Source organism: Gadus morhua, chromosome 19, assembly GCF_902167405.1.
Source record: "Gadus morhua chromosome 19, gadMor3.0, whole genome shotgun sequence".
Lineage (NCBI taxonomy): Eukaryota > Metazoa > Chordata > Actinopteri > Gadiformes > Gadidae > Gadus > Gadus morhua.
In genome coordinates this window covers 13,012,960-13,034,766 of record NC_044066.1, presented here as the reverse complement: position 1 = coordinate 13,034,766, position 21,807 = coordinate 13,012,960, and the positions used below count along the sequence as shown (strand labels likewise).

Sequence of the window (21,807 nt, the reverse complement as noted above, 5' to 3'; positions counted from 1 at the left end):
TTCTTATCAAAAGTAACAGACTTGTCACTTCACGTTCCGGTGATTCAGTGACGTGACGTCACTAGGCGCGCCCCCCGTGTTGCCGGCGGGACGTGACGTCACTAGGCTCGCCCCTTCGCGGTGCCTGTCGGCGGGGCCGCGCGACCAGCAGGAAACAACGGACACATCACCGCGTCAGAGGAACGCAGATCCTTCCGCCTCCGCCGTAAAGACTCACGGAGGAACATACTCAGGTAAGACTTCAGCGAGCGGGTTTAGGAGTTCAGGAGATCAGGAGAACTTGAACCAGGTCTGGATCTAGAGTTAGTTAAGTTAGTTAACTCACGGTAGAGTGGTTAGCCGGTGGGTCTGACGTTATGGCCGAGAGCGAACCGATCTGTGATCAGTAATTAGGATGTAATTCTATCTATTAGGTTATTATTAAGTTATTGTGTCCAAACTAAACCTACTAAACCTGATATGTGTTCCTGGTTGACTGGTTATGGTGCTCAGTAAACCACATGTAGACTCGCTGGTCATTGGAAAGTTGGAATGGAGCTCTTATGACCCGGGACCCCCTAGGACTTGAGTCCGGGACTCAGAGCTCTGATCCCTCACCCGTAGACCCGTAGCGATAAATTAACAAAGTCTGCGTCAAATTAGTGAATTAGTTTGTCGTTCTCCTTTTCTGTGGATCTGCTTGTTCTGGAGGACTGAAGGGCGGGGCGGGTTAGTTAGTACTATAGACCATTGGGTTAGTTTGAACTCGATCCGGTCCAGGTTGGGAGGTTAGTAGTTGTAGTTAGTGTTGTCTCTGCCGATTATTCCTTACCTGTTCAAACTGTTTAGTCAGTTTACTTCAAATCTAATGCAAAGTGAACCTGATGGACTCTATTGAAAACACTAATAAGTAAACAACAATATCTTTAATTCGGTCCCAGGAGACATGACATGAGATGTGTGATTGCCACATGGATGTCTAAGGGACATCATGGGGACATCAGGAATGTGTGGGGAAGGAAGTGTTGACTGTTGGACCAACCTCAGCGTTAGTCAACGTTAGTCAACGTTAGTCAATCATCTGCCTGTCGTCATCAAGAGTTGAACAGAAGTCAGGGGGAAGATTATTAGTGTGTGTTTCAGTTGGGCTATCAAGATGTCCTGGTTATGTCCTGGTTATGGGACTCGTGTCCTGGTTATGGGTTCCAGTCCATTTCTGTTGGTTTAGGTTCAAAACTCATCTCAACGTTTGAATTGGTATCCATGTTAAATGTATCTTTGAGTGCCTTTGCTTGACCTTGTGTGGTTGGGGTTTCATTCAGTCAGATGAAGGCTGCCAGATCTCACTGATTACATTCTTCTGAGCTAATGGACTATATTTGACTGGTTATGTACATTAATGTTGCTGTGGAACGTTGTCGTGGCAGCAAAAGCCGAAGTTTGAAAGCATTGTGATGGAAGTTTGAGAGGACTTTATTTTAATGGTACATACATTTAGATTGTTCCGTATACACGGACGTATAAGATAGTTTTAGTAGGATATCATATTGGCTGACGATCACAAGAGTCCCATTTAAAGATGAACAGGGAGTGTAGTCAAGTCTCTGAAACCACGTCAACACAATCTTTCTGTGTTTACTTTGCAAAACAAAGTTCATTTTCTGCTATCTTTGCAGCTGTTATCATATGTTTGCAACTTTTCATCAGCTTTGTCGTTGTTTAAAGAACGCTGGTCCACGGTTGTGTGTGTATATATTTCTGTATGTCATTTACATCACACGCACAACCACTAAAGCTGCTGGTTTTTCTCTTGTGGAACTCTGGATTCTGCAGCGCCTCATAACAAACCGGGATTAAGACAGCCAATCCCGGTCCAGTCCTGTAGTGACACAGCTCAGTTCTGTCTTAATTACTGTGTATTGTCACAGTGTGTGTACGATGGACGTAGGTCCATGTCGGTACAAGGGCCTAAAGATTGAGCTAAACCTCACGGAACACCGCCAGAGCCCAGTACGGCAACCTCGCGTTCTAGCTGAACTTTGTGACGAGGATTAGGACCTGGGCTCTCGCTCTTTATCCGGGCGAGTTAGATACAGGCTTGGATAACGGATCAGTGACTGGAGGTGGAGGTGGAGCGACTGGGGAGTGACTCTGTTTCTCATCTTTCCTCCGCCCTTGGTGGAGGGTTGGTGGTGGAGGTGGTGGTGGTGGTGTTGTGGTGTGGTGGAAAGTGGGTGAGGAGGTTCCACTGCAGAGAATGTTGGAATGTGTCTCTGGAGAGTGAAGTCAGGGTCTCTCCCCCCCCCCCCCCCCCCTCCCTCCCCTGTCATGGACCACGTCACAGACGGTGTTTCCCTTCATTATGTTCTGGAGGCCCCGTGATCAGGAGGAACAAACCCATTGTGTTGTTCCTAATACTGTGGAGCCGGTTCAGACTGACCCTGGGTTTTCTGTTTACCCATGATGTGGAGGACAGGGCAGTCCCATGGCCGACTCCGGGTCTGCTGTTTACCCCTGATGTGGCGGACAGAGCAGTCCCATGGGAGCTCTTCATGTCCCAGGACCTTGAGCTAAACTTAGCTAAACTAAGCTAAGCCAAGTCCCTTACAGGGCTCTGGAACTGCAGCAGGTTCTAGACATCCGGTTGGGGATCTGGAACTCGGGGTACCAGGACCAGAAGCGACGTCCAGGACATCAGTCCCTGGAACTGGAGGTGCTTCTCCCTAAACCATGCTGAGTTCTGGAACATTCCCCCTCGATTGCTGGAGGTATACACAGAGAACCGGTTGGCTTTGTGCCGATGCAGCAAACCTCCACACAGCTGTCGGCCCCGCCCCCTGTGGGGCACGGGAGGGGGGGGGAGACTTTCACTCCACTGCAGGGGGGGAGACTGCAGTGGAGTGAAAGTCAAGGTCATGACCCCTCCACGCTCACAGAGGAAACTGATAACCTCAAGGTGTGTGTGTGTGTGTGTGTGTGTGTGTGTGTGTGTGTGTGTGTGTGTGTGTGTGTGTGTGTGTGTGTGTGTGTGTGTGTGTGTGTGTGTGTGTGTGTGTGTGTGTGTGTGTGTGTGTGAGACAGCTATATCAGAGCTCAGCCACTCTGAGTCTATTGGTCCTCGTTCTTTCTGCCCGGGGACTGGACCCGATGTCCTGCTGTGCGGGTCTGAGAGGTGGGGCTCCAACCCCCTCTCATCCAGCCCTGCCTGCTCCACCTTCAACCTGCTCCACCTTCAGCCTCCCTGGGAAACAAAGCAAGGAAATGGAAATAGACTCCATAATGGAGTGGATTCCACAGCCCCCCGGCCCAGGGCTAGATAAGCAGACTATTATGGGATGAGGACATGGAAGGAGAACTCATTTTTCAGTCCGGCTGTTGTTTTTCTTCCTGGTGTCATGGCAACGCGTTGTGTTTGGTGGAGCCTCAGGGCCAGAGGGGCATGAGGTAGAGTTTCACTGGCTCTGAGGGGGCACTGGGATGGTGGTTACTGACCAGTGGCTCTGGGCTGGTGGTTCCTGACCAGTGGCTCTGGGAGGACGGTTCCTTACCAGTGGCCACTGGGCCGGACAAAGGGAGATCCACTTAAAGCTCTTCATGTTGAAATAAAAAGTTATGTGTGGAGACACACTAGCATGTGTTCATGTTTAAATAGCTGAGAATGACAGTCAATGGAAGCTCTGTTCTAAAAGGAATGTCTTTTTCGCCGGGGGACATCAGAATGATGTCCCCGGCAACCATCATGATGACTGATCGAAAGTAAATGGTGTCTTAAGGGATTTTGAAGTGGACCCCGCTCTCTCCTCCACAAGGTGGTTTAACGCTAGAATTAATAAAAACAAAAATATATTTTTATGGTCTCCGCATGACTCCTTAGACCCGCGTCGCGTGACACCCACTTTATAAATATGAGGTGTCCATCAAACATTTTTCTATTTTACAATCTGGAGACAGGTGGCTAGTCCTACCTGCTCGTCATGTACCTCAATACCCCGCTCTGAATCAGCAGCTGCTAAAAATAAAGGCTGGATGTTAAATGGCACCCAAATACACAGGGTAGCAGACGTAATGGTGACAGGGTGCTGCTCTCCCACATACTCCCCTCAGGGATGGATGGCTGCTCTCTGTCCATTTTGATCTTTCTTTCTTTCTTTCTTTCTTTCTTTCTTTCTTTCTTTCTTTCTTTCCACAGCCTTGAACTCAAGGTTTCTGGCCTTGATTTCAATGTCTTCATAGCCTTGAATCTGTGGCATTGCCGACTTTCAGTCTTGAATTCCAGACCTTTCTGACCGGAGGTAGAAACGTGTTCTGGTCCAGCGAATCATCAACGACGACCAACTACTGTAATAGACAATCATATTCTGGTCCTTCTCCTGCCATCTTACCAATACATCATTCCTTGTGTGTACGTACGCCTTTGCTTTGTGGCAGCGCTGTCGTTGGCTGGCGGTATAATAAAGGTCTGTTGGCCAACATCATGTTGCGGCGTTCCCCATGCGTTGACAGTAATGACCATATTAACAGAAACGCCAGACATCAAGACTGAAATGGGACTGTGCAGCAGCCTAGAGCTACTGAGCTAGTATTGACTGAGGGATCACACATCTCAATAGCAGCTTATGGATTTTTTTACGTAATGCATTTCTTTACGAAGATATTGGAAATTCAAAAAGATCTTCATGCTCTGTCGGAGGGGTGTGATGCAGTGAACCAGAGAAGCGGTTGCTGGTTTGAGGCCCGTGTGTCCAGGTGAACCGCAGGAGGGCAGCAGTCCTCTCTATTGGCATCGGACATCGCAGTGATCGCCTCCATTTTGGAAACATAGCAGCATCTTAGGACGTTATTGGTCGTTGTGGTATGTTGTTAGTTTTAGTTAATAACCTGGGAAATCATTATGGGGAAATTCTTGTGTGGCGTGGCAACTATCGCAGACAGAAAGAAAGAGCAACCGAAATGAGGACTGGAATACTCGCTGAGATTTGGACCATGTGTTCAATTATCCTATTTTCGTATTTCTTGCTTCCCAATTTCATGCTTTGATTTCAGTTCCTTTACAGCCTTTAATCGGTGCAATGCAACCACCTGCTGACGCTCAGAGCTCCAGGCCCGCCACCCCTCATTACCCCAGGCTGTAGAGCTCCAGCTCCAGGCCATCTACCCCTCATTACTCCAGGCTATAGAGCTCCAGGCCATCCACCCCTCATTACCCCAGGCTGTAGAGCTCCAGGCCATCCACCCCTCATAACCCCAGGCTGTAGAGCTCCAGGCCAGCCACACCTCATTACTCCAGGCTGTAGAGCTCCAGGCCAGCCACACCTCATTACTCCAGGCTGTAGCGCTCCAGGCCATCTACCCCTCATTACCCCAGGCTGTAGAGCTCCAGGCCCACCACCCCTCATTACTCCAGGCTGTAGAGCTCCAGGCCATCCACCCCTCATTACCCCAGGCTGTAGAGCCCCTCCCTCAGCCAACCCGACCAGGCGGCCGCGGGCTCGCTCCAGGTGCCTCCACCACATCCTCCTCTTCTCCACTCGTCTTCGTCTGGTCATGTCTGGTGTATTAGGGTGGTGTATTTTAGGGTGGTGTATATTTGGGACCAGTCACAGGGCGGCTGCAGCTCAAGTAACCATGCTGCTCCACATCTGAGCTGATGCTATTCCTGGAGATTTTAAGTTCTTATTTCGAGTCAGTGCATGATTTAAGCCAGTGACAGTGTCTGGCTTAAGTAAGCAATCCTCCCAGGATTTGATTCACCTGAGTTGAGTTGTAAACAATATCCATCGATGCCGCGCCCGCTTTTTAAATTATGTGGGTTTTCTGGTTGCGTGGACGTTCATTCATAAAACACCAACACAGATACAACATGGATGTCAAGCGAACAGAGCTTTGTGTAATTGGATGCTACGTCAACCACACACGGAAACAGTTTACAGCAATCTTTATAGACTCAAATCTCATCCCAAATAATGTTGCTTTGGTCTTTAAATCAGGTTGGGTCTGATCCTTGCTCTACTCATTTGGTGTGCTATTGCTTGTTAGTTTAAGAAACCCAACTTCAAATAACATGTCACTATTTTGAAATGTCAAACCCTTTTTTCAATGGAGTGCAGCTGACTACAGCTACTAACTAAGGAGTCATGTCTCTATTTCAGTTCCTTATTCTCAATTCCTAATTCCCCTCGCTGGTTCTGATTACACGGCCCAAGCAGCAGGCCGTGTCACATGGTCCTCCAGCTGTTACGCTATTGGCTGAATGAACTCCAGCCCTGGCGCGACTCATTGGGCTAACATCACTGTACGGTCCCTGTGGTGACAGAACAGCTATGAGGTAAAACACCGTACCATGGACATCAGCTCGAATCCCTTCCTGATTACAGCTGAGCCTTCACAGAGCTGCTTGATAACACAGAACGGAGGCTGGCTTTAACTGGGCCAGAGGTGAACGGGTTCTGGGGAGAGGGCTGTTATCAGGGGTGATTGGCCAATGGCTACTATTACTACTGCTGTATTTAGTCACTGTGTAAACTCAGATACACAGTACCTTTCTACAGCCACTACTCCGTCCCGCCCTCGGCAGGGGGGCTCGCTGCAGGGCGGTTCGTTTCTGCCTGGAGAAACAAACTCACTCACACCATGCTTAGGCCTTCCCTTTGGCTGGTGTGCGTTTGTCTTTAGTGGGAGACTTCTTCCCACCTGGTCTTGACCACAAACGAAGGCTTCTCCGAGTCTACATCTGTACCCTGCTCGTCAGCCTCCCTGCTGCAGATACTCAATGCTTCCAGAACCGGTCTTTGATCCGAGTTATTTGCGGTCGGAGAGGAAGGCATCACCGTGTGATGTTTGTTTCCCCTGTTGCGTTCCATTTTCTGTTGCGTTTGATGTGTTGAATTCGTGGATGGAACCCACCGCGCTGTGCCCTTTTCAGTAGCCCTGGATGTATTTGTGGCGATATGTAGGGTGAGGTCTGGAGACAGCTGGCAGCAACATGTGCCGGACTCATCGTAGGCCTCAGCTCTCCTCGTCACAGATCCACATGAGCGGATGTAGGAGCCTGCATACTGTACAGTGTACACAGATACGTTACACCACCCAACTGTACCCCTTATAGACACATTTGGAGGATTATGGATGTAGAAACTAGGGATGAGTGTCCCACTGCTGGTCTATATGTGGGGTCCCCTGTATACCGACTCCCCTGTATGTGGGGTCCCTAACAGCGTCTCCTTAGTGAGTTGACAGTTCTAGCAGACCTAATGTTCCTGGGTACATTCTGTGTTTGCTGTTGCCTCAGATTTGAGAATTGTGAAGAAACACATGTTGTTCTCTCCTAGTGTCGACGGCAGGTCTGAACACAGTCGAGGATTCCGGTGTTGTGAAAGTTGACGGGAGCTGAGTGATTCAGATGATTAGTTTTTTACCACACAGGCACACACACACAAAAACCTCACAACAACCCTCAAACTATTACTCGTGTGTGTGTGTGTGTGTGTGTGTGTGTGTGTGTGTGTGTGTGTGTGTGTGTGTGTGTGGGTGTGTGTGTGTGAGTGATGGGCAGAGTAAGAGCAGTAGGGTGGGGGAGGATGGAGGAGTGTGAGGGATGTGGAGGAGCCATGGGGGGGGTGGGGGGGAACACTGTCTGCCCTTGTGCCTGGCTCCCGGGTCTGATGCCAGGCCAAGATCTAACGGAAGGCCCCCCCCCCCCCAACGTTGTGGATCTCCGGGTGCTCACACACACATGGATGGCTGTCTGGGGGCTGGAAGCGGATATAGACCCACCTGCGGCTCACATTATCATCCAGATCACACTCTCTCTCTCTTCCTTTCTCTGTTGGTGTGTGTGTGTCTCTGGTTGTGTAGCAGACACTCAGACACTTGTGTATGCAGAGCGGCTAGCGGTTTATATTCATGTCATGAAGGAGCAGGTAGGACTCAAGGAAGCCTCTTAACCCAGTGGCCCTCTGTCCTACCCCCTAGTCCGCTCTCTTCTCTCTCTCTCCTTCTCTCTCCCCCATCCTCCCTCTCTCTCCCCTCTTTACCATAAGTCTCTTGCCCCAATTGCTGTGTGTGTGTGTGTGTGTGTGTGTGTGTGTTTCTAGAACTTTCTTTTGTGTGTGGCATGCATCCTCGTAAAAGGATCCGCCCCTCTTGTTGGTTCCCACACCTGTACTGACAACATATCTGTGATGCTGTGGTTTTACTTCCTCATTCCCCACCTCTGAGGAATGCCGACCTGTGTGAGCACCTGGTAGCTCCCAGAGATCTGTCGTGGGACGTTGCACATGGCGCAATCCATACTCATAACTATAACTATTAATATTTGAATGAGGCGTCCTTCCCAGAGTTGACCTGTGTTATCTCATAGGTTAAGGCCGAGGGCAGCTGTTCACTCACTGGGTCTGGTATTCTTCAGTATTATCAGGAACCTGTGCTCTGTACCTTGGGTTGAAGAGCAGGCTGGATATCGGTGTATGTTAACAGCAGACCAGTCGCCAAGTTCCTCATTTATCAACAACATCCTGGCTTCAAATTTAATTATAGATCACAGGTGTAATCTACAACACCTGTTATGGTTAGACTAACCCGAAACTGTGTGTGTGTGTGTGTGTGTGTGTGTGTGTGTGTGTGTGTGTGTGTGTGTGTGTGTGTGTGTGTGTGTGTGTGTGTGTGTGTGTGTGTGTGTGTGTGTGTGTGTGTGTGTGTGTGTGTGTGCGCGCGCGCGCGCGGCAGCGATGTCTTGCTTTATTTATTTGAATCTTTTCAGATTCTTTCAAGATGGCGACATGCTCTCCCTAAGCCTATCCTGTGTGTGTTTCTGTCCTCAGGCCCTACACAGAGGGTAACCCAGGGCAACAGCAGCGATGTCGGGCTCCTACACTGACTCCATGACGGACGTCTCAAGTGACAGCTTCTGGGAGGTGAGTTCTGCGTAGACTCTACTCCCTCCGTTCAAACTTCTGTTCTTGTCTGTCAATCCACTGATCTGTCATCCATCCCTCTGCCTGTCATCTCTCCCTCTGTTTGTCCCTCCCTGCATCTCCTCCCCCCTCCCTGCGTCTCCCCCACCCTCCCTGCGTCTCCCCCCCCCCCTTCCTGGTCTCCTCCACAAGGTGGGGAACTACAAGCGCACGGTGAAGCGCGTGGACGACGGTAACCGTCTGTGCAACGACATGATGACTTGCCTGCACGAGCGCGCCCGCATCGAGAAGGGCTACGCCCAGCAGCTCACCGAGTGGTCCAAGCGCTGGAGACAGCTCATAGATAAGGGTAGGACACACACGCACGTACGCACGCACGCACAAACACTCATTCACTTAAACCAATCAATACTACAACCTCCCATTCATTCTAGTATTAAAACGATGAGTCTATTTATTTGTCAGTTGATTTTCGGAACATGTATTGATTATAATGTATTATGTATTATCAATTATTATTTGAATATAAATCAATACATGATTGCCTTTGTTGTCCTTGGTTCATTAAAACCACTGATCTTTGACCTGGTGTTGATGTGGAACTGACCTTTGACCTGGTGTTGATGTGGGGTTCCTAGGGCCCCAGTACGGGACCCTGGAGCGGGCCTGGGGCGCGCTGTGCACGGAGGCGGAGAAGGTGAGCGACCTGCACATGGAGGTGAAGGCGGCGCTGATGGGCGAAGACTTTGAGAAGCTGAAGAACTGGCAGCGCGACGCCTACCACAAGCAGATGATCGGAGGCTACAAGGAGACCAAGGAGGCGGAGGACGGCTTCCGCAAGGCCCAGAAGCCCTGGGCCAAGAAGCTCAAGGAGGTGGGTGGGCTGCAACACCTCATGGGACTTAAGTAACAAACCAACCCAAAGCGACTTAAGTGACAATCTAACCGAAATGGACTTAAGTGACAAACTAACCCAATGGGCCTTGAGTAACTGATCCAAAGGGACTTAATTAACTAATACAAAGGGACTTAAGTAACTAATGCAAAGGGACTTAAGAGTAACAAACTAATCCGATGGGATTAACAGTAACAAACGCATACCGATATGTCCCAACGGTGCAGGTGGGGGTGCGTAAGAAATGCCTACAGGTAGAATTTTGGGGTTCCAACCCCGAACACCTTAACCAGTTGTGCAAGTATAACCGGCCCCGATATCTGCTAACTTCTCATTGGTAGGTTTTATTTTGATATTATGGTTTCTTTTCATGGATTTGTTGATGTGATCATGAAAACTTTCATTACATTATTATTTTGTATTCTTTTGTTCTTTAAGCATGAAATGTTAAAGCTCGCAGGCCCCAGTAACGTGGTCATTATGTTACATTAGGCCCCAGTATCATGGGCATTAGGCCAATGAAGATCCCTAACAACATTGACACAACTCTAATACCAAATGAATGCAGGCTTAGGAACTCTACCTCAGAATACGCTCAGAGTGTACCGTGTTCATATGACTGAGCAGAGCCTTAGCCGGTGATTACCCAGCTCACCGCCCCTCTGTGCGCCTGACTTCATGCTCCTGACTCAACGTATTGTCTGTTTGTTTTCTCTACTCCATGACGACCTCCACACAGCAGAGCTGCCACTGCCTTCACCTCTCTTAGCGTCCGCTACACACCCCTCTATCTCCTTAAAGGAACAATAGAAACGATATTCTGGGATGTTTTGGTCAGACCGTTTATTGTGAGGTTCCTCACTGTCTGTGGATATTTCTGGTGGAACAGAGGGTCTAGTGCTGATGCCTAACAGCAAGAAGGTCCTAGGTTAAAAACCTGACTGGACCTTTTCTGTTTGGAGTAAACGTCTGCAGTGAACTTCTATGTCCAAAGAACGTGTGTAGGAGTTTATGTTGGGGTGTAATGCTCTTAATCAGAAGGCATGGTGCGATATGTTATTGGATAAGCCACTTTGTGAAGCCTTCAGAGAGACATAGAGATGTAATATCCTTTACAAAATAAGTTGGACCGTAACCTAGTCACCAATTAAAACTCAATTTAGCCATGCCTCACATGAAAAACACTGGTGCCGTTTCAGACACACCAATTTATTTATTCGATACGTATCCCTAAAATAATGACAAATGATTTCACAGTGTGTCTGTGAACGCTCGCTGTCTGGAGCGGCTCAGTGGTCAGCCGTGACCACTGAGCCATAGGCAACAGAACTTTGAGCCTTTTAGGAGACACTTTCCTCCAAAGGGTATCTTTGGTATAAATGAAGTCAGTTTGACAATGAAGACATCTTGGATCAAGGAAGCCTACAGGCTGTTTCCATCGGGCTCCTCGCTCCCCCCCCCAGACCTTGTTTGCATCCTACCAATCACAACAATGTGGCCCTGCAACAACCTGTATGCAAACTACAATACATAGAAACAAGTTCAAGCCTCCCAGTAGAAGCAGCTTTTCTCTTTCCTTTGGCATTTGATGATCAGAATATTAGAATTCACAGCGACCAGCTGTGTAGGTGAGGATGAGGAGTGATGATGATGATGATGATGACGCCGGTGACCCTGCAGGTGGAGACGATGAAGAAGGCGCACCACGCGGCCTGTAAGGAGGAGAAGCTGGCCACCAGCCGGGAGAACACGGGCAAGATGGAGAACAACCCCGAAACCCAGAAGAAGCTTCAGGACAAGGTGGAGAAGACTCAGCAAGAGACAGAGAAGGTTAGGAGACCACCTTCTGGGTAACCTGAGGCGTTTCTGATTGGCTCTCACCGGGGGACGGCTTTGTAATGTTATTGTGATATTACTGGTGCTGACGGATCATAATGCTGGCTACACCAGTGCCCTCTCAGGTCAAAGGTCATTCCCGCGTCTGTGTTCTGATTGGCTGTCATTGGTGTCAGGTGATGTCATTTTCTTGGGTTTAACTTTGCAAAGATTTCAGAGTAAGAGAAACAGTTGGAATTAAAGCCGAGGTGATTTACGCTGAAAATGTGTCTGTGAAAGTTGGACATAAATGGAGTTCATTCAGTCCACAGGAAGCCATCAGGAAACCAGAATCACAGTATTGTTCAGGAAAAACGGGAACACAATTAAATTCTCGTCTCTACTGGATGATTGCAGTGATTGCAGTGCGGCGGTTTGGTGCAGATTAGGACTCTATTCTTTAGTTTATGTGTGTATAATTGCAGTATATCAACACGTGTATATACCGGTACTCTATTCCCTTATGTTTCATCTGTGACACACAGAGTGAAGTAAACAGACCTTTAATTTGCATTTTACTCTTTCACGGATCCTTGTCTGATTTGATTGGCTCGGTCTGGTCCTCAGTTTGATCCAGTCTGATACGGTCAGCCCTGGTCTTAGCCGGTCTGTTCTGGTTTGAACCTTCAGACTCAGGAGCGCTACGAGAAGTCCCTTGACGAGCTGGACAAGCTGACGCCGCAGTACATGGAGAACATGGAGCAGGTGTTCGAGCAGTGGCAGCAGTTTGAGGAGAAACGCATCTCCTTCTTCAAAGAGCTGCTGCTGGAGGTCAAACAGCACCTCGACCTCTCCTCCAATCACAGGTCAGACCCACATCCTCCACCAATCACAGGTCAGACTCCACATCCTCCACCAATCACAGGCCAGACCCCTCACCATCCACCAATCACAAGCCAGACCCCACACCCTCCAACAATCAAAGGTCAGACCGACATCCTCCCACCAATCACAGGTCAGACTCCACACCCTCAACCAGTAACAGGTCAGACCCCCACACCTTCAACCAATCACAGATCAGACCCCACACACTCTTCACCAATCCGACCTTACAGAGCCAGTGTGTTAAAGGTGAGCTGAAGCTGCAGGCCGGGTGGGTCTGCCCCCTAGGGACGTTTGGGGGGTGAAGGTAGAAGCCACTTCTCATTAACAATAGATGGCCGTGGAGTGGAACAGCTCCTAGCTCCTCCCGCTCCATCGTTAGCAGCTCCTTAACGAGGTCCATTAGGGAGCCGGTTGCCTTTGTTGTGGAACAACACGACCGGCCCGCTCTCACCCCAGCATCCAACCCGGCTGGACGCACAGCACACACCACCGGGGCGTGAGGGCTCACGGGACGTTGGATCGGTCCAGGGTGTCCCCCCCTCCGTGACAAGGGCCGACCCCCCCCCCCCCAGAGGCTGAATCCCTCCCCCTCTCCCTCCTGACCCTCCCCCCCCCCTCTCTCTGCCCCCAGGTTCCAGACGACCTACCACAACCTCCAGGACACGCTGACTGCCGCCGACGCAGAGGAGGACCTCAAGTGGTTCCGCTCCAACCACGGCCCCGGCATGCCCATGAACTGGCCCCAGTTTGAGGTACCGGCCTGGGGGGGGGGGGCGGGGGTGGGGCGGGGGTGGGGCAGGGGGGGGGGGGGGGGGGGGCGGGGCAGGGGGTGGGGGGGGGGGGCAGCAGGCAGGGCCCTGGGAGGGCGGGACGAGGGTTAGTCGGAGGGATAGGTAGAGGAGTGATGGGAGGAGTGGGGGTGTAGCTTTGGGAGCTGTAATGTTGGGAGCTGATACCGGGAGACTGGTGCATCCTCTTTTTAATCGTGCTAGATTCTTCTTAATGTATTGGGAGATGTGCTGAACGATTCAGAATTCACAACCACCAAATTTAAATCCAGCTCCCCCTCTATTCTGGTTTGTGTTTTTATTTCAATCCTTTTAATAATTGGTCGTTTACTAACCCTTTCTTTTATCCCCCCCCCGCCTGTCTGACAGACTTTGGCCTCATCCCCCCCCCGCTCCTCTAAGAGGTGGTCCGTCGTAGTGAGTTGAGCACGGACTGAACCATTACCCTAGCAATTGGAGGGGGTGGGTGTGTGGGTGTGGGTGTGTTGGTGTGTCTTTGCCGTGTCTGTGTGACTTCTCTTCCTATGGTAGTGGGGTCACGGTGGGATCTTCTGGTCCCTGGGTCATGTGACGTCACCTCTTCCTGTCCCGCCTGCCTGTAGCCTCAGGCGTTTCTTGTTCGCTAGCATTCCCAACCGACCACTCCCCCAGTTCATTCCTGACCTTTTGACCCCTTAGATTCCAAACTTGCCCCCCTCCTGACCCCTCTCTGTGGTCCCTTTAGACTGTAACGGTCGGGTCACATGACGTCCCCTGGTGACATGCTGATGTCACATGACTCCACCAGGTCACCCCTGAGGGTTTCAGTAATGCTCCTCTGTCCTGTCCATCAGGATCTATCAAGGCCATCAAGGTGTATATTCAGGAGTTGTTTTGGTTCCCCCCCACTTGGGTCCACATCAACACCGGCCGGTGTGTGACTCCAGGCTCTTCCTATCTGTACTACTGGGGATGCGTGTCGCTGAGGGGCTGCACGGGTCAGGGCGGCCTCTTGCTCTGGGAGCTAGGCTGTGGGACAGGGGTTTAAACCCAGAGCCTTTTGGCTGGTGGTCCAACACACCTACCTGCTAGAGTCCAGACGACCCTGCCCCCAAGCATCGGGCGTTGGTGCTTTGGGCTCCCTCCCCACCGTGCTGGGAGGAGAGGGGGGGGGGGGGTGACGCTCTGTCTCAACCCAACGCACCTAACGCACCGTGCTCAGCCCCCGGCCGAGATCACATCCCTGGGTCAGATCCCTGGGGGTGCTGCCTGGGTGTGCTGCCTGGTTCTCCTCCTTCTCCTTCTTCCAGGCCTGCTCTATATAAAGGACCGGTTTCCCTCCACTGCTCAGGTGTAAACGGTGGGAGATGTGCTCTGTGCTGTGCCAGGTTCACCAGACGTTGAACCCGGGGCGCTGTGTTGAGCAGCACTTGGTGTGTGTTGCACATGCTTGTGGTGTTCCTTCCACATGTCTTTTAAAGGAGGACGTATACTTCTGTGTCGGAGAGCTGCTGGTGGGTACGCAGTGGGTCTCCATGTCCCCCAGACAGCTTTGGAGGAGTTCTGATTTCATCATCTCATCTCTTTGTTGATCACTTTTGCAAGTGATCAATATTATCTAAAGATAATAGAAAACTTGTTTGATTTAAGTAAATCCCATGAACCCCCAACGTACGGCGAAAGCACGGATAAATTGTGCAACTGACTCAAAGCAAAAGTATAATTTTTTTTTTACAAAATGGTCCGTGGGAGACAAAGACCTGCCGCCTTACCCGAGAGGGCTAATGGACCCAGAACTATACCTCCTTCTGAAGCCCCTCTACCCAGAACTATACCCCCTCCCTGAAGACCCAGAGTCTTGTGCTGACCCTTGACCCCTGACCTCTGCTCTCCCCAGGCCTGGTCGGTGGACCTGAACCGGACACTGAGCCGCAGGGAGACCAAGAAGAAGCCGACGGACGGCGTGACGCTGACCGGGATCAACCAGACGGGCTCGGACCAGTCGGTGGCGCCGGTCAAGACCAGTGGCAGGTAGAGAGAGAGAGAGGGAGAGAGGGGGGAGAGAAGGGGAGAGAGGGGGAGAGAGAGAGGGGGAGAGGGGGAGAGGGAGAGAGAGAGAATTGAACGTAGATCGAACACCTGATACAGCCTCCACATAGTGGGATAAAATACGCCCTATTTGACGTCGATTTTGATGAATTCATGTCTAGAATGAAGCGTAGTGTTGGCCTTCCACATGCACACATGCGCACGCACACACACACACATTACAATGCACAAACTCCTCATGCCAGCCCCCCTGGTGAGCACCACTCAAACAGAGGTGCTGCGCTCTAACCCTCCCACCTCCTAAACCAGGGGGGAACCCCCCAGAACTGTTGTGAAGCCATCCGTTGAACGCAGGCGCCGCGGCCCAACCCTTCCTGATCCTGTGAGATACGGCCCCCTGAGAGGCTCTGACACGAGGTTCTCACACCATCACAGACCAGTTCAGACCTGCTGGGCGTTTGATGTTCGCTGCATCTAATCAGATGTTAGATGTTTGCTGCATATGTCGACATTGCCTTTTGAATTAGAATACATTATGCAGGTACATTATGCAAAATGTTTTAGTCTGAGATGTTAACACATTGTGTTATGCAGAGACTTCTCTGTAGCTGCAGGGCTCTGTGTGTCTCTGTCTTTGGATCTGAGTAGCGCACAGAAACCTCTTCAGGTAAGCCCTGAGGGTTGGGGGTTCTCTGGGGGTTTGCAGAGAGGGGGAGGGGGAGGAGGAGATGTTTTGACTACATTTTGACTGGCGCTAGCTTGAAAACGCACATCTTGCTTATTGTACCTTTTTAATAAAGTTGCCTACAGTTCTGCATAAGAATGTTAAGGAGGAAGCTGTTGGGTGGATTCTGGACAGACAGCCAGCCCTTTAAGGGCGGGATGAGATCCATGAAATAGATTTCAGATTCCAAAGCTAATGTTTCCCCGGAGGTCACCTGACAGGTCTAACCTGCCGGACTGACCCCTGTAGCCACACAGTGAGAGAACCCAAGACAGCGTTTGTGCGGTGCATCTTGTCCTCTCCTTGGTTCGGTGCAAACCGTTTCTCCCCTCTAATCATGAAGGTTGGACTTTCTAAAGGAACCAACGTGGTCTGAGGTTGTATCGGTGGCCTCCTGCCCAGTCGCCCCCTCAGACGCTATTGCTTGGTGTGGGGGGCATGGTGCTCCAGGATGTGTTGAACTAAGAGCTCCCCGGCGTAGCAGGGCTTGGTGAATATGCTGGCTCTTCTCCTGTCACTAGGAGCCGGGGGAGTTTCCTCCAGTCGGCTCATAGCTTGGAGTAATGTTTATGAATTGATGTGCTGGCGTTCCTCTGGTGGCTCTGGAGCTTCGCCCTCCTGTACTGACGCCGGCACGGCAGGCTCAGAATAGCGTGGACCTAACCTCACTCAACCACGGAAGGAATCGCATGTCATTGAAGGGGTGTTCAGGTTCGATCCCCACCAATGATCCTATCCTACGTATAGTTCCAACCTTAGCTCTCCCCTGTTCCCTCTGTTCCCGGTCCTTCCTTAAGGGCACACAAAGCCTGTTCAAACACATGTACCGGAACTCTCTCTCAGTGCTACAAAGAGATCTGTGTGTTCAGTAGTCCTCGAGTCCTTTGGTTGTAGCCTTGAGTGGTCTGTACTCCTTATCGGCACTTTGTCTGTTTAACATTACCGAGTCCTTGAGCTCCGGTGGTTTAGCAGAATGTGTTGCAAACAGCGACACCGCGTCACGTGACCTCTGTGGCAACAAGTTCTGCCGCGCATTGCATTGTGGGTATGATTAATGATTAGTGTTTACTCCTTGCGTAATAGGTGTTTTTGTGTTGACATCTACTTATTCAAAACATATTATGTTGTCTGTAGGTATATCCCCGTCTTTCCTTGTTGAATACATGATGTGTTTGAGGCTTACCGTCTCAGACACACAACACAACCTGTCCCTCGGTTGAAAAATGTCCTCATTCATTGTTTACCGTCCAGAACTCCTCATCGCTCCTATCCCCCACAGTAGGAGTCAGAGCTCAGGTCGGGACTCACCTTAGATGAGTTCCTGCCACGCTCTGCTGTGTGTGTCTTTGTCTGGTCTTTCTTTTATGTGTACGTGTGTTTGTATTTCTGTGTGTGTGTGTGTGTGTGTTTGTGAGTGTGTATGTATTCTGTGAGTGTGTATTTCTGTGTGTGTGTGTGTGTGTTCAGTGTCCTGTGTGTGTGTGTGTTCTGAGGGGCAGATGTGCGGTGTCTGTGTACTATATTGTGTGTTCTGTGTTCGTTGCGTACTCGTGTCTCACCCCTCCCACCGCTGTCTCCTGTCAGTCTGAGCGCGCCCGTTAAGACGGCGCCGGCGGGGTCGAACCCCTTTGAGGATGAGGATGAGGGGCTAGAGGAGGAGCAGGAGGAGGAGGAGATGGAGGAGGAGGAGGAGAAGGAGGTGAAGGAGACGAAGAGCGAGGAGAATCGCATCACGGTGGAGAAAGAGGATGTGAAAACGTTGGTGACAGGAACCCCCCCCCCCTCGCCTCCCCTCCCCCCCCCCTTGCCTCCCCACCCCTCCCTCCTCTCCCCCCCTTGCCTCCCCTCCCTCCTCTCCCCCTTCTGTTCTGTCGTTCTTCAGCAGAAGAGAAGTTACTCCTCTTCTTCCCCTCTTCATCCTCTCTTCGTCTTCAGCGCGTTTTGCCTCTCTCTCTCGTCCGCGGGTTGTCTCGTTCCCCTTTCCATTCTCATCTGTCCCTGTTTACACACACACACACACACACACACACACACACACACACACACACACACACACACACACACACACACACACACACACACACACACACACACACACTTATACTTTGGCCATCCACAGGCACATACACCCAGATGCACATCTTTATATAGATATATATACATACAAAAGCATGCAGGCGCCCACACTCACAGGTGTTTGTTCTGCATGGTATGGAAACACCGTTGCATCCAAACCCCACCCTGTTCCTCCCCGCTGCCCCCCCCCCCCCCCCCAGGTCCCGGCTGATGGTTCATGTGATCACGTTCGCATGTGTCTGCTTTGGTAATAAAAACAAATCAATCTTTTTGTTCTAATGGTCAGATCGGGTTATCTCAATGGAACTTTGAAAATTCACTCAAATTTTATTGATTTATTCTTAGAGAATCAAATTCTCAATAATTTTCTAATTTTCACGAATTCTCAGTCATTTGTCAGATGAGAACTTTGACTGCACCTTTTGAACTGTTTAAGCAGCTCAAATATTATCTTAAGGCAGGTGAGGACGGTTTAAGGCCCGCCCTCTGTCAACAGAACATCAAGTTTTTCTTGATTGATTGACAGATGTACCCAGAGCTCTATGGGTAGAACCCTGATCTGACCGGTAATGATCTCCTGGTGGGCTGCTTGTTGTGTTCAATGTCCTTCAGTCCGACCTCCTCAGACAGTGCCGGCGCTCATTGGTGTGTGTGTGTCTGGCGCCCTCTTGTGGACAAATACCAACCACACTATCAGCCGCTCTCATGCTTCATCCTCCCTGTTCATTTTGGAATCTCTGTTGTTGTGTCAGCATCGTACGCGTGTCTCCTTCGAAGCTCTTGCAGGTGCATCAGTGCAGTTCTGTTTGTCCTGTGTGTTGGTTCTTTCAAAATGGCTGCCTGCATCCTCAGCACGTTGCCTTGTTTCTCCCGCGGGGAGCCGGACACGGCGTTTGGACAGCTTTGGTGTTTGCGTGTGTGGCTGTGTGTGCGTTACTCTTGACTTGGTGCTCTGTTTCTATATCCGGTTCTCTAACTCTTCTCATGTGGCTGCTTCTGCGACCGGCTGAACTGGGCTGTCGGTGTATTCTCAACACGATCTCCACCACGGATGGAATCGGCTCTCTGATTGGCTCTCTGTCTTGTGCTCGTCCAGTGCCAGCAGCACGGAGAAGTCCCCCGATTGGTCGGACGAGGACAGCGGCGCCAACCCCTTCTCCGCCAACGGGGAGGGGAATCCCTTCGAGGCGGAGACGCCGGCGTCCCCTGAGATCTCGGTGCCGGTGCGGGCGCTGTACGACTACGAGGGACAGGAGCAGGACGAGCTGAGCTTCAAAGCAGGTGGGAGGGGTCGATAGTTGGACCACCTGGAGACGGGGACCACAGTAACCCTCCCTCTATCTCTACCGCCTGCCCTAACCCTCTGACCCCTTCCAAATCGTTAAACCCTCCCCCTAACCCTACCACCTCCCCTAACCCTCTTACCCTAACCCTCCTACCCTAACCCTCTTACCCTACCACCTCCCCTAACCCTACCACCTCCCCTAACCCTACCACCTCCCCTAACCCTCGTACCCTAACCCTCTAACCCTACCACCTCCCCTAACCCTACCGCCTCCTCTAACCCTCTTACCCTACCACCTCCCCTAACCCTCGTACCCTAACCCTCGTACCCCAACCCTCGTACCCTACCACCTCCCCTAACCCTACCGCCTCCTCTAACCCTCCCGACTCCTCCATCAAGCTGGCTGAACCTGAGTACCCGGTAATGACCTGTCCCCCCTCCCCCCTCCCCAGGGGACCAGCTGACTAAGATCGGCGGTGAGGACGACCAGGGCTGGTGCAGGGGACGGCTGGAGGACGGGCAGGTGGGGCTGTATCCCGCCAACTACGTGGAGGACCTCCCCTAGACCCCCACCACCACCACCTCCTCACCCCCGCCCGAGGGCGGAGGAGGCGGGGTAGAGAGAATTGAGCAGAAGAGATGGAGGAGGAGGTGCTGAAAAGGACCCCCCCCTATGATTATTTTTTTTGGACCCTACTACCCCTGCAGGGCGGGGTGGGGGAGAAAGGGGGAGTAGAGGATGGGAGGTGGACTGATAAGGGAGGTCTGCAAACACAGAAAAAATATATATATGGACGAGTTCAGATGCTGTTTCCTTCTTACAACCGCTGTACAAAAGCAGAGAAAGAAAAAGTTCACAACCCACACTGCAAGGCACCTCAGGAGGTCAAAGGTCACGAGGAGGCTCCCAGCGGGCCCCGGAGGTCATCGTTTGCTGTTACAGAAGCGTCGCTGAGTCCCGTTCTCCCCGCGACTCCCAGTAGAATACAGTGCGAGTTTATATATTGCTTAAAAGAAGAAACACTGGGACTGCAGTCGTTAGAATCCTCTCGTCAGGAGCTTTGGTTTTATCCACTATTATCTGTTTTTATTCAATCTCAAAAAACGATACCATCACATTTTCCCAGTGCGTTTTTTGTTGAACTTTCTCCTTCATACAAGAAGCATTTAGAGTTTCCTCTGAAGATGATGATGATGATGGTTAGACATCTTCATCACAACAGGGGGCCCTTAGACGATGAATTAGTGAGAGCGGAAGAGTCTTCCTTAACTACAACCAATCGTATCGCCTCCCCGCCACCACTGGCCAATCACCACTGAATGTACGCTCACTGATTCCCGTCATTGGCGCCTCTTGATTGTACACTTTTTATTTAATCCTCATTGTGTTCTGAAGTTGTGTTTCAGCCGTCTTCTGTTACACTTCTAGTAAAACTAGGTTAAATTCCCCCCAGGCCGAAACCTGCTGGAGTGTTTGGCTCCAATCCGATGTTTATCCGTTTGTTCAATCCCCCTAAACCCGTCCTCACCTCTCCTCTCACGACCTCGTCGTTCTTCTTCTCACTTGAATCCCCTCATGTTTGTTGTTGCACTGGACGTCAGAAGGCCAATACACGAGGAATCTTCTAGAAACTGCATTATTGTTATTATTATTTTAGAAATGTTACAATTCGAGTCTTGTAAGGTTTAGCACGAGCCTGGGGAGCAGAGGCTGCCGGCTCGACTGTAAATAGCGTAGATTTCTATGATCAAAACAAGCAAGATCAGGTCACATTGGTTCAGAGATTGAAGACTTAATTTAAGATATGCCGAAAGTGCTTTTGTTTCGACTCCACTGTTGGAATGCTGTGATCAGAAAATCAATTTGTAAAATCAATGTTTTATTACAAATGCCTCCATGAATTTATTTTTATAAATGTTATTTTTTTCATATATTTCGCGGATGGTTACAATTCTGATTTAATCGATTGCCTGATACTGTCCGACTATATGGACAGATATTTAAAATTTCCTTAATGTTCTCTGATATAAAATGACGGGTGTATAGGTTGATCAGTTGGAACGGCCTAAAGTCTCTGATCAACATGATTGGTTCGTTGTACTGATTCTTCAAATATGTTGGTTTCAGAACTGTTGAAATTGATTGCAAACCAATATTTAGAAACATGATCTTCATTTGAGGCGTCTCACTGCGGTAGGAAATGCAGTCGTTTGTTTTTAGATACTGAGACGAAGAGGAGGTGTTCAGCTGTCTACAGAGCACAGCTACGCTTTACTTGCACAACTTCAGTTTGTCAATGTTGTACCACAACATATAAATAAATGTAACGAGTATGTTTCTTGTCCTTTATTTTCTATATTCCCTAAAACATTTGGTTAATCATTATTATTTTTTTAATCTAATTGATGCATACATACGT

The 21,807-nt window shown here is 50.2% G+C and overlaps 1 protein-coding gene across 2 annotated transcripts; it reads left to right on the top strand.

Annotated features, from left to right (window-relative positions):
- The first annotated feature begins 84 nt into the window (after positions 1 to 84).
- Positions 85 to 21,723, top strand: pacsin2 (protein kinase C and casein kinase substrate in neurons 2). 2 transcript variants are annotated; one of them, XM_030342132.1, is made up of 11 exons: positions 85 to 233; positions 8,799 to 8,891; positions 9,084 to 9,240; positions 9,530 to 9,765; positions 11,467 to 11,616; positions 12,292 to 12,467; positions 13,118 to 13,238; positions 15,151 to 15,284; positions 17,611 to 17,784; positions 19,199 to 19,383; positions 19,840 to 21,723. In XM_030342132.1, the coding sequence occupies exons 2-11, from the start codon at positions 8,835 to 8,837 to the stop codon at positions 19,950 to 19,952; spliced, it is 1,503 nt and encodes a 500-aa protein (XP_030197992.1). In that variant the 5' UTR covers positions 85 to 233; positions 8,799 to 8,834; the 3' UTR covers positions 19,953 to 21,723. The 2 variants fall into 2 exon arrangements, with proteins under 2 accessions (XP_030197992.1, XP_030197993.1); XM_030342133.1 differs by lacking the exon at positions 17,611 to 17,784.
- Positions 21,724 to 21,807: the final 84 nt, after the last annotated feature.